This window comes from Hyalella azteca, unplaced genomic scaffold, assembly GCF_000764305.2.
Source record: "Hyalella azteca isolate HAZT.00-mixed unplaced genomic scaffold, Hazt_2.0.2 contig15116, whole genome shotgun sequence".
NCBI classification, from domain to species: Eukaryota; Metazoa; Arthropoda; class Malacostraca; order Amphipoda; family Hyalellidae; genus Hyalella; species Hyalella azteca.
In genome coordinates this window covers 246,698-257,850 of record NW_025944978.1, presented here as the reverse complement: position 1 = coordinate 257,850, position 11,153 = coordinate 246,698, and the positions used below count along the sequence as shown (strand labels likewise).

Here is an 11,153-nt window from a genome sequence, read left to right as displayed (position 1 = left end):
AATAGGGTTAAAGAGAGGACAGGATACTGCGGTCGACTGCGAGGACATTCTAGCCGGGGAGGGAGTGACTTCACACCCAGGCAGTAGTCAGGAACAGTGACATAATCTTTATTAGGGGCTATACAAATTATAAATACAAATACAAATAAATACATATATAAAATTCAATAAATATTAACTAATAATATAAATTCCCATAAATAAGAGTAAAAAGGAATAAAATAAAATGAAAAATCATGCTGCCATAAATTTTTCAATAAAGTAGCATTAAATAATCAGTAATACATTTTGTAAATTTTAATTATTATTCAAAATTTTATCAAAGTTATTATTATCATTATTATTGAAATTATTAAGAAGAATAATAGCAATTTATTCACATTGTTTATTACACATTTAGGACCTATATATGTATAAATAATTTAATTCAGTTGCTTTAATAAAATGTAACTTTTACTAATTATAGGAATCAAGGACAACTTTGCTGCACTTATCCGAACGAACTTGACCTGGCTGTGAATGTGATAAGGAAATTTCTAAAACTATACCCAGTGAAATGACTTGTAAGAGGTGGGGTACCCTAGCAGTGCGGTACAAGTCCCTCTCTGCCTGACTCCTGTCAAACGTTGCGTGTACCGATCGCCCTGCCTGTCTTTCAGCAAAGGCGCATAAGCCAGAGATGACTGCGCTAGCGTCTTACTCTTCTCTTCTATTTCGGAAAGAAACATATTTAACTTCTCACTCTAAGCATCAAAGTTTGGAGACCACGTTACGCACTGTATTACAGACAGGTAAATGATTATGACTACTAGAATTACTTAATGTTGCTATGTCCTAGGTCAGTGGTTATATTATAAATATGAAGCTAATTCATATTTACCGGTATATCAATTGCAGTTGATGATTAATATTGATGCTTAAGGCAAAAACATGAATAATAATATTGAGTCAGAGTTGATGGGTAACTCTGCTAAATTATGATATACAAGCTTAGAAAACGAGTTGCGGGGGTAACTTGAGGAAACGTATATATATGGTCGCCACAGTCTTGTTTTTGGAACATAAAGACCTCATTGATTTTGTTTATTACTTGAATACCTTAGTAGTTGTTTTAAATGAATGACGTGGCGTTGATAAGTTACTTCCTTCGAATAATTTTATTCACCTATGTCGCTCACTTACGCTTCTTTACATGCAATTGAGTTAATCGTTGCCTCTTAATAGAAAATTATTTTGACTAAGCAACTAGAAATTTATATCCAGTAAAATATAGTCAGATGGGGTAAGACAGGACCGAAATCACAAACAAGCATGTAACATCTATACCATGAATAAATAAAAAATCCTAAACCTATCACAAGGTGTAGTTATGCAATGGGCTTCTAAGCTACAACTCAGACTTTCTGCATACAACATAGTTTTCTGTACAGATTAAAAAAAGTGAGCTGGTCCCATCTTACCCCACTGGGGTAAGATGGGACCGGGCATGGGGTAAGACAGGACCAACAGGTAATTCTTGTGTTACAAGGTTTTTAATAAAAGTACAAACCTGATATTCAATATTATCAATCTAGAAACACATTATTTGATTACTCAACCACTTGTTATTGTTTTGTGTTGCAGGATGTCAACTCTATTGATATTTATCAGTCACATTGGAGTTTATGTGAATTCGCTCATAATCCATTTGAATCCATTATTAAAGCGTTCTTCACTTGTCAGCTCATTACGATATGGCGCGGACTGACTGTCGGTGGCACAATTTTCCGGAATCCGGACTGCGTGTCCACTTAGTATAGGTGAGCCAAGCATGATCTATCCAGTCACTAGGTATTTGAAACAATTATTACAATAGCCGTAATATATAACTGTTTTTCAGATCTGGTTATGCCTGGCTAAGCTGGCTTGCGTTTAATGAGTTATTTCTGGTGGCATACTTCGCTTATGGTCGTTACAAGTGAAATCCTCGTAAACCGCGTGCGCTACGGCCCTACGGGACACGGGTGCGGCCGTGCGGGTGGAAAGGCTAAAAATACGGGTGAGATTGTCTCACCGTCTCACGTGCACGGGTGAAGGTTTACCACGTGGCACGTGCACGGGTGACTTTTGCTCGGCCACGGGTGGTTTTTGCCCAATTTTCCATACCCGGTACAGACTACAGTCACAGTGTAGGTACGGACGTACGGTCACTACGGTGTAGTGTGTACCTTTAAGATTTACAGTTTACGACTCTGACACAGGCAGAAATGGGCCTAGGTCCTGAATCCTGCCTAATCCTAATGGCTGAGTTTGTGCTTTGTGGAACATTCTGTGCAATGTGCATTATAGTCAAGATTCAAGAATATGTGCTGGCTACACCTACACAGGAATTTATATCATACCTAATTTCCTAGAGCATTCTTGCCATTTGTGCCTGAAACTGAAAGATTCTTTCATTCCCACTACTGACTACTGTAGATAAATTACCTATTTTTATTATTGAAAAAGCACAGGAGTGCAGGTCAGCTGGTGCTGGTCAGGGTTACATTACAAGTTTACAACAGGGTAGAGACTAGAGCCTAGAGGATACAGGACATTTTTAGAAAATTTGACCAAATTTTCCTAAAATTGCAAGTAAAAATTATTGTTTTGTTGGTGATTTATGAGAATCACTGCTGGAAATAGGATGTTTTCTGTATTTTGGCTAATTTTTTACTTGATAAATTGTGAAAACTATATGAACAGGTGAAATTGGCCAGATTCACAGGCTTTCTGCCAATTTTTTGTCAAATTTTTTTACTTAGTTTAGTTACTAGGTGGCCATACCCAGGATGGTGCCGTTTTCCCCAGATTAATCTGGCATAAACGAGGCTCCAAGCCCTTCTACTGGCATACAACGCGTTGTACAAAGAGGCCCATAGTGGCAAAGCAGAGAGTTTTTTAGACTCTCCCTCGAGTTCATTTTTGAGTCCTATAAGTAGACCAGTAAAGTATCATTGATACCAGCATTATCTTACATAAGAAATTGGTTTAAGTCTTGAATAAATAAGGAAATTAGAAATGAACTGATTTTAAAAAATCTCTGGTTTGTCACTATGCAAAGAGCTAATATAACGTTATTGCCTTATTGGCGCACACGCCCGGCGTACGTCCGCATCTGGCTTGTCTCGATGACGTCTGCATCTGGGTGATCTGGCTTGTCCCGACATACCGTACGTCTGCATCTTGCTCATCTTGGCGTGCGTCCGCATCTGGGTGATCTGGCTTGTTTCGACGTACGTCCTCATCTGGTTTTGAGCATTTTAGTGCATACTAATGCGTTTTAAGGCGATTTAGGGCCTTCTAATGCGATTTAGTGCGTTCTATTACGATCTAGTGCTTTCTATTAAGATTTAGTGCCTTCTAATGCGACCTAGCACCGTAGCGCGTTCTATTACGATCTAGTGCGTTCTATTACAATCTAGTGCCTTCTAATGTGATCTAGTGCGTTCTATTTTGATCTAGTGCATTCTATTACGATCTAGTGCCTTCTAATGCGATCTAGTCCCTTCTAATGCGATCATCTAGTGCATTCTTTTACGATCTTGTGCCTTCTAATGCAATCTAGTGCCTTCTAATGCGATCTAGTGCCTCCTAATATGATCTAGTGCCTTCTAATGCGATCTAGTGCCTTCTAATGCGATCTAGTGCCTTCTAATGCGATCTAGTGCCTTCTATTACGATCTAGTGCCTTCTAATGCGATCTAGTGCCTTCTAATGCGATCTAGTGCCTTCTAATGCTATCTAGTGCCTTCTAAAGCGATCTAGTGCATTATAATGTGTTATAATGCATTCTAATAGTTTTTATTGTGTCCTAATGCATTCTCATGGTTTCTGTTGCATTATACGTAATGCAGTGTAGTGTGTTTTAACATGCTCTAATGTGTTCTAATGCATCCTAGTGTGTTTTAATGAGTTCAAAATCATTCAAATGTATTTTAATGAATTATTATGTATTTTGTTGTGTCATAATGTTGAGTTTATTGTGTGAGGTCTGGTTGTTTAAATGTTATGTTGTATTAAAATGTGTAATATTATGTTATACATTAAGCAACACATTATAACACAAATAACAGAACAAAATATTGCATGACAATATAATAGATCATAACACAACACATAATAACATAAAATAACACAGCACATTGTAACACAATATAACAAAACCTAATACATCATCACACTACATAAAACAACAGAAAAATTATGGCAGCATAACATAGCACAACACATTCTAAAACATCATAGCATACCATAACACATAAAACATAATAATACAAAATGTCACAACACAAAGCAATACAACACACATAACAAAAATTATAACGAATCATAACATAGCACAGTATAGCAAAATAACATAACACACCATAAGACGGCACAGTCTAACAACATAACACATATAACATAGCAAAGTATATCAACATAATACATCTTAAGATAGCACAGTATAGCAACATAATATAACACATAACATAGCACAGTATAACAACATAACATACTACATTATAACATAGCACTGTATAACAACATACCACATTATAACATTGCATAGCATAACAACATAACACATTATAACATAGCACAGTATAACAACATGGCACATTATAACAACATAACACATCATAAACTAGCACAGTATAACAACATACCACATTATAACATTGCACAGTATAACAACACAACACATTATAACATTGCACAGTATAACAACATAACATAACACATCATAACACAGCACAGTATAACAACATAACATAACACAGTATAACAACATAACACATTATAACATTGCACAGTATAACAACATAACATAACACATCATAACACAGCACAGTATAACAACATAACACATAATGTGGCACAGTATAACAACATAACACATCATAACATAGCACAGTACAACAACATAGCACAGTATAACAACATAACATATAGGTGAGTGGGTAACGTAAGTTACGTAACCCCCATGTTAGTAAGTCGCGAAAAAAATCGGTTTTCCGATGCCGACCGCCAAAAATGGATTTCAGATTCGTAATCTACACCCCAAAAAACATATAATTAAAAAAAAAAACACCCTTTTTTTGGATGTAGTTAATCTGCAATAATACCGCCTGGCCCTATCGAGACCGGTAAAATCGCGTAATCATCGGCGACTGCCTTGCCTGAAGATGCTTCAACAAGTATAGTTGGACGCATGAATTTTGGTATTTTGTTACAGATAACCTATTAATTGTTAGATTTCGTAGCATTTAAAGTTTTGTTGATCTTCGATCGAGCCCCTTCAGAGATCAGTAGATAAATGTCCGAGCCTCGTCAGATTTGGCGGACTTCGCCCGAGTGAGAGTCTGTCAGAGATTAGTCGAAATTCGTTAGAGCGGAGCCTGAGATAGGTATTCTCTACAGTTCGAGAATCCCGTCGTCCCAAATCATGTCATACAAGCCTTGTATTACGTTTTTCCTGAAACATATTCGAGACATGTTCAGAGTTTTGACTGAACAAGTCAACAAGGTGAGACTTGTCACATGGCAGCATCCGCGCTAGATCCAAATTTTGGCCGAACACAAATTATCCAAAATAGAGATTCCTTATGGTCTTACAATCTCGACATCCCAATTCCCGAATTACGATATTGCAAAAATACCGTCGTCCCAGATCTGTCGCAATGCCACTCTTACACCGTCCCATCATGAATAAAGTTTTAGGCTCTTTTATAATAATTATTACTAGCCAAGTTACAACGAACGACACGTAAGAATATTGACGAGACCAACACTCCTTCTCCTAACTTTCTTGAATTTGAATAAAATAAACTTCACTAACTAATTTGTATTGAGCCGAACGAGAGCTTCCACAATGCATACAGAATGAGAAAGCATACGGAACATTCGCTACTAGTGTAGGTACTTCATTATTATTACGAAGCAATTAATGCGTCGCCTGGTTCAAACTAACTTCAGGGGCACGTTAGACACAAGTTTAATAGTAATCGAAAAATGAAAAGGCACGAGAGTCGAAAGAGGAAGCGAACGGATAATATGACTTAGGCACTCACTAAGCACAAGATTTATAGGCTCGTCGAAATAGCAGTTTAGGCGTCGACGTAACACCGGCAACGAAGAAGACGATATATTACGGTCCGGAAGCCGGAAGACTGTCCTATGCATGGTTGGTCCTATTTTCTTCGAGTTTAAGGTAAATTGAATTTGACACTCAATAAAATGTGGAACCCTGACTTGTACTTTTCAGTCTTTAGAACACTGCTAAACGCAACAAAAAGTAAATAAATATTACGATTTCACTTCTTACCGCAATCTTGGATACAATATTATTAATGTTGCAATTTAAGTTTGCATCGAGGTTCAAATCACTAAATTGTTCCATAAACAATCTAATTGTGAATATTCAGTGGGTGGAATAAAAGTTATTAGTCTTTCTCCGTCTCGACAGTTCACTGAATGTCTGCAACCTGCATTACTAACTAAATTTCAACTTCAACGTTCAACGGCGTACAAGACGTTTCAGTGGCAATAATGGAACTTTTTATTCGACGTTCAATATCGCGCAAGACGTTTCAGTGACAAAAAGAGCAGAAAATCAAAATTTCAGGCTACGTATATAAATTGCGCGCGACAGTTACCTCCATTATTATGATTATGTGATGATGCGTCGTCAGCAATTTAATGAAGATGCGTTGCAAACATAATTTTCATCAAAATTCTTACAAAACTAACTTCGATGAGTGTTTATTTAATACCCCAGTTATTACAGTAGACAATTGCATCGCAACCAAAATTACCGAATTGCAGATCGTACAGCATACATATTTATATTCTCCCTCTCCTCTATCATACCCTGTTTCTTTTATTTCATCAACATATTACTTTCATCTTATACTTTGCACGAACCATCTCTGAACTCTAAATTCTTGTCACAATATCTTGAATCCTGTACCTGATTCCTCTTTTCCCCCATCTTTATGCCAAAAATAATTCTAAAATGAATGCGTGACGCGTGGCAGCTACTAGCCGATACAAAGGCCTGTCGTCTGAAGATCTTTTCAGTGTCACCAAGCTCCAAAATCCAAATCCTTTACCGACCAGACGGAAATCAGAAATTTTAAAAACGATGCAGCCGCTGCCTGTACCTGGTAGCGCAGCCGTGCACCACCAATTCTGTGCACCAATAAGCCCTAAATCGAACACCTTGGATCACTCCGGAGTCCGGACATCCACCAATCAGCCGTGAACCACTCGGCTTTGTCCTCCGGCCTTGCATTGAACCTGCCGCGCACCACCGCAGTTCACCGCATGACCGTATCTAAGGTTAGGTTTCAGATAGCATAGTTCTGTTCCAAAATTTACCGTCCTTCGACAAGTGGCCGTTCGACCAAGGGCTGGTTCAACGTCCGGCCGAGATATGATTGTCAAGAAGTGTTGAAAGCTAGGCCTAGCCTACGTTCCGGAAGGCAGGACAGGAATCATGATGGTCAATTATCAGCCCGTTCAGCCGTGGCAGTGGTGGTCTTCACTCTTCGGCAGGCGACCTATGTACCTCACAGGCTCACGCTCAGTCGCTCACTACCTCATGTTCCGCGCCCCGCGGTTATCTTCGTTAAAGATTCGCGAATATATGAAATCCAATAATTTCAATTCGAATGTGTCGGCAAGATATTCTGAAGGCTTAGCTACATTATGCCACTGATGCCGCGATGCGTCACACGGTCACCAAAGATCTTCATTCTTCAGATAGCTATTCACCCAGTCCCACATTCTGCGCACTGGGCCCTAGGGACTAGTAGGGACTAGGGACTAGGGAGTGGCCCGAGTGGGCCACTCCACTAGGGCTTGTTGAAGCATCTTCAGGCAAGGCAGTCGCCGATGATGCGATTTTACCGGTCTCGATAGGGCCAGGCATTTGTCTCAAGTAACCTAGGTATTTTAATCATTCAAAGTTGATTCCTAATATTTTAAGCGTTCAGTTTCCCACCCAGTTCCTCGACAGTAATCTCCGCTGGTAATTTTCGTGTAAAAAAGCTAGACAAAAAGTAGAAGAAAGTGTTCTCCTAAGCTTCAATGCTCCTTACAAGCAACTTTACTATTCGAATGTGGACTTTTATGCAGCAAACGGTACCACAGTTTGACGTTTTCTTATTGAACTTAACAGCCGCTAATAAACAGCGTCATATTTTACGAGATTTCAGGTTTAATTTATTTGGATGGACGAAAATTAAATTTCCCACGTTCGTTACCGTATTACAATTTTTCTGTGAACTTCTTCCAAATGAATCATAAGTTTCAAAGGATTTTCGAATCGAACCAGTTACAGAGTTGCCACATAGACAAAGAGGTCTTTAAAAATGCGATTCACCTCATAATTTTTAACATAGATGAACTTTTTAGGGAAATTTCTAAATGAGCATAACTCTTAAATTGGAAGTTAGTGCGAAAAATGTATTGAATCTATGGTTCGTCCAGCCTCACACGCACCAGCATACTACGGCGATGCAAGAGACAACGGCTCCATCATGGTACCAATAGTCAATACGGCGTTATTGTTGTGTTACTTGTGTGTTAGTTTCTATTGGCAGGTATTGCGTTGACCTACTTACCGCGATTAGTGGCAGGTCAGATGTCGGCATAAATTGATTGGTGGCTTAATTTTCTTATAATTGAATGGTAGAATTTATATTTCAAGGAACCTGTAAATGTTCTCGGTTTACTACAATTCAACACGTACATGTTTCATATTACGCTTCAACTTATTTTTTTTTAATTGTCATAGCCGCTCTCAAAACTATGGGCATGGTATGATTTGAAAATTCTTCTCATAGGATTTACTTTGCAAGTGTCCGAATGAAAAAAATATAGTTTTGGCTAATTTTTATTTGCTAGGCTATGCCGGAAATACCGCTTTAATTTATCACGTACGGTACTATTTTTCTTCAAACCATAATCTCAGGGACTTGATTGGTAGATGCTTTTACTCAGCGTTCGATATTTCGATATTGCGGAAACCCAAAAGTTTAATAATTTCGCGTCAATAAACATAATTCTGCATCAAGTCCCAAAAATGGATACGTCATCACGTTCTATGGAGACTTTTTACCCAGCTCGCATCGACGCTAAAAGTAAAGCATCACCTGCCGGGGAGGCAGTCGCCGATGATAGCGCCTACCGGTCTAGATCCAGTGAAACCGACTGTTCAGTCTCAACATACGAAAGAAAATCTCGAAAAGAAGGTGGAGATATGGGTGCAAGCATATCTCCGTGCTTTTCAAATCAAGAGAAACTGCAGAAGAATGGAAATAATGTATCTTCTAATCATGATGAACCTGGTCTGCCTAACTTCCGAAGAAGGCGAGCGTCGTCTTTCAACTCGACGATTCACAAAAACGACGAAGGTTGGCTAGTTTGTTGACTTATATCCCCTTGCTTGCATCAACTTGCTGTAACCAATTTGCTTGTTAGCTCATGCTGAAACTGTTCCTCTGTGTTGAAGAAATTTGATCATACTAATGAATACCATAAGAAATTGATGTGATCCTGCTACTAACAGCCGTAAATAAAAAAGTTTTGTATATCGAATTATTAGTTTCGATTATATATCAAGTCTACTACTGTATTTTACTAGCATATTAAAGTTACAAATTTTCAACTGGTTCCATTATTGATCAAATTCGGAATTAAAATACGGTATTCGGAACATTCTGCCGCACACTTCTGAATTGAACCAAACTTGGCGAAATATAAAGCTATTAATAAAAGCTTCTATATATTTCAATTCTAATTGTGTTGGTTAAGTTAGAATTTGAATGGAGTTATGCGTTCCCAGGCAGAGCGGATCATAGATTGTCGCGTCACAAGAGTGTGTCGGCCAGCCGTCTGGGCGGCGATGGAAGACTCACCACTGACTCCGCTGCCTTCTTTGCCAGTAAGAACTAATATGCGTATTTTTGTTGTTGTATATCTGATTTTGTTTTTATTTTAAAGTTCGGGAGAATTTCTGTAAGAATGCACTGATTTTGTTGAATTGATGAGTCAAAGGGATACATCTGCAAAGTGCTCCTTAACCTCTCCTCAGGGAGAATTCTGACGCGTGTCTGTGCGCGTCAGAAGTCCTATGTGATTTCGCGCTCCTATATAGGGGGATTGTTCATGAGCACTCCACCGCTGAGCTCACGGTGTCCGACTGCGTGTCTCAGTTGTGGGGTTAAGTTATTACGTAGGTAGTATTCCTTACATTTCCCTTCTTTGTCTCTCTCGTGCGGGTTACCGACGTCCCGTGTAAGCGACCTCTTGTTCGAGTGTCTTCGTTTCTGTTGTTTTTCACCTGTCCCTCCTTGTCACGTCATCTCTTTGAGATGCTAACGCTGCTTCATTCGAGCCAGCTTCGGCGGGCTGGACATCTGAGACATCCCGCCCCTTGTGGGTGATGATTAACTTGAGACTGAATAATTGAGAGCTTCCGCCTTGCTGCGCGATGTTAACTTTTCACCTTCGGTGCAAAATAGCTTGATCGCTGAAGCGCTAGTAAACCATTCTACAACTTCCTTACTCCTTAACCTTTTCTGTAGTTTGATCATGAATTTCGCAAATAAAAATGTCGAAAAATCTTCCTGAATAATTTTAATGTATCAATGAATGTAACTTTATCAGGCAACAGCCGAGAAATAATGGCGGTTAACGATGCACGTACTAGTGTCTAGTAACCATATCACCCTAGTCAACTAATGTTATCCAGTGGCTGCAACAACTTGCCTCGTGTGTGTGGGGGCTTTGCCCACATTTACCACGTTTGACGTCGGTACACAGACAGAGACGACGTCGTTACGCGGACAGAGACGATGTCGTTACGCAGACAGAGACGATGTCGTTACGCAGACAGAGACGATGTCGTTACGCAGACAGAGACGATGTCGTTACGCAGACAGAGACGATGTCGTTACGCAGACAGAGACGATGTCGTTACGCAGACAGAGACGATGTCGTTACGCAGACAGAGACGATGTCGTTACGCAGACAGAGACGATGTCGTTACGCAGACAGAGACGATGTCGTTACGCAGACAGAGACGATGTCGTTACGCAGACAGAGACGATGTCGTTACGCAGACAGAGACGATGTCGTTACGC

General features: G+C 39.3%; 1 protein-coding gene across 1 annotated transcript; it reads left to right on the top strand.

Annotated features, from left to right (window-relative positions):
- The first annotated feature begins 8,673 nt into the window (after window positions 1-8,673).
- On the top strand, window positions 8,674-9,978 carry LOC125179113. The gene is made up of 2 exons (XM_047884295.1): window positions 8,674-9,422; window positions 9,854-9,978. The coding sequence occupies exons 1-2, from the start codon at window positions 8,996-8,998 to the stop codon at window positions 9,961-9,963; spliced, it is 537 nt and encodes a 178-aa protein (XP_047740251.1). The 5' UTR covers window positions 8,674-8,995; the 3' UTR covers window positions 9,964-9,978.
- The last annotated feature ends 1,175 nt before the right edge of the window (window positions 9,979-11,153 follow it).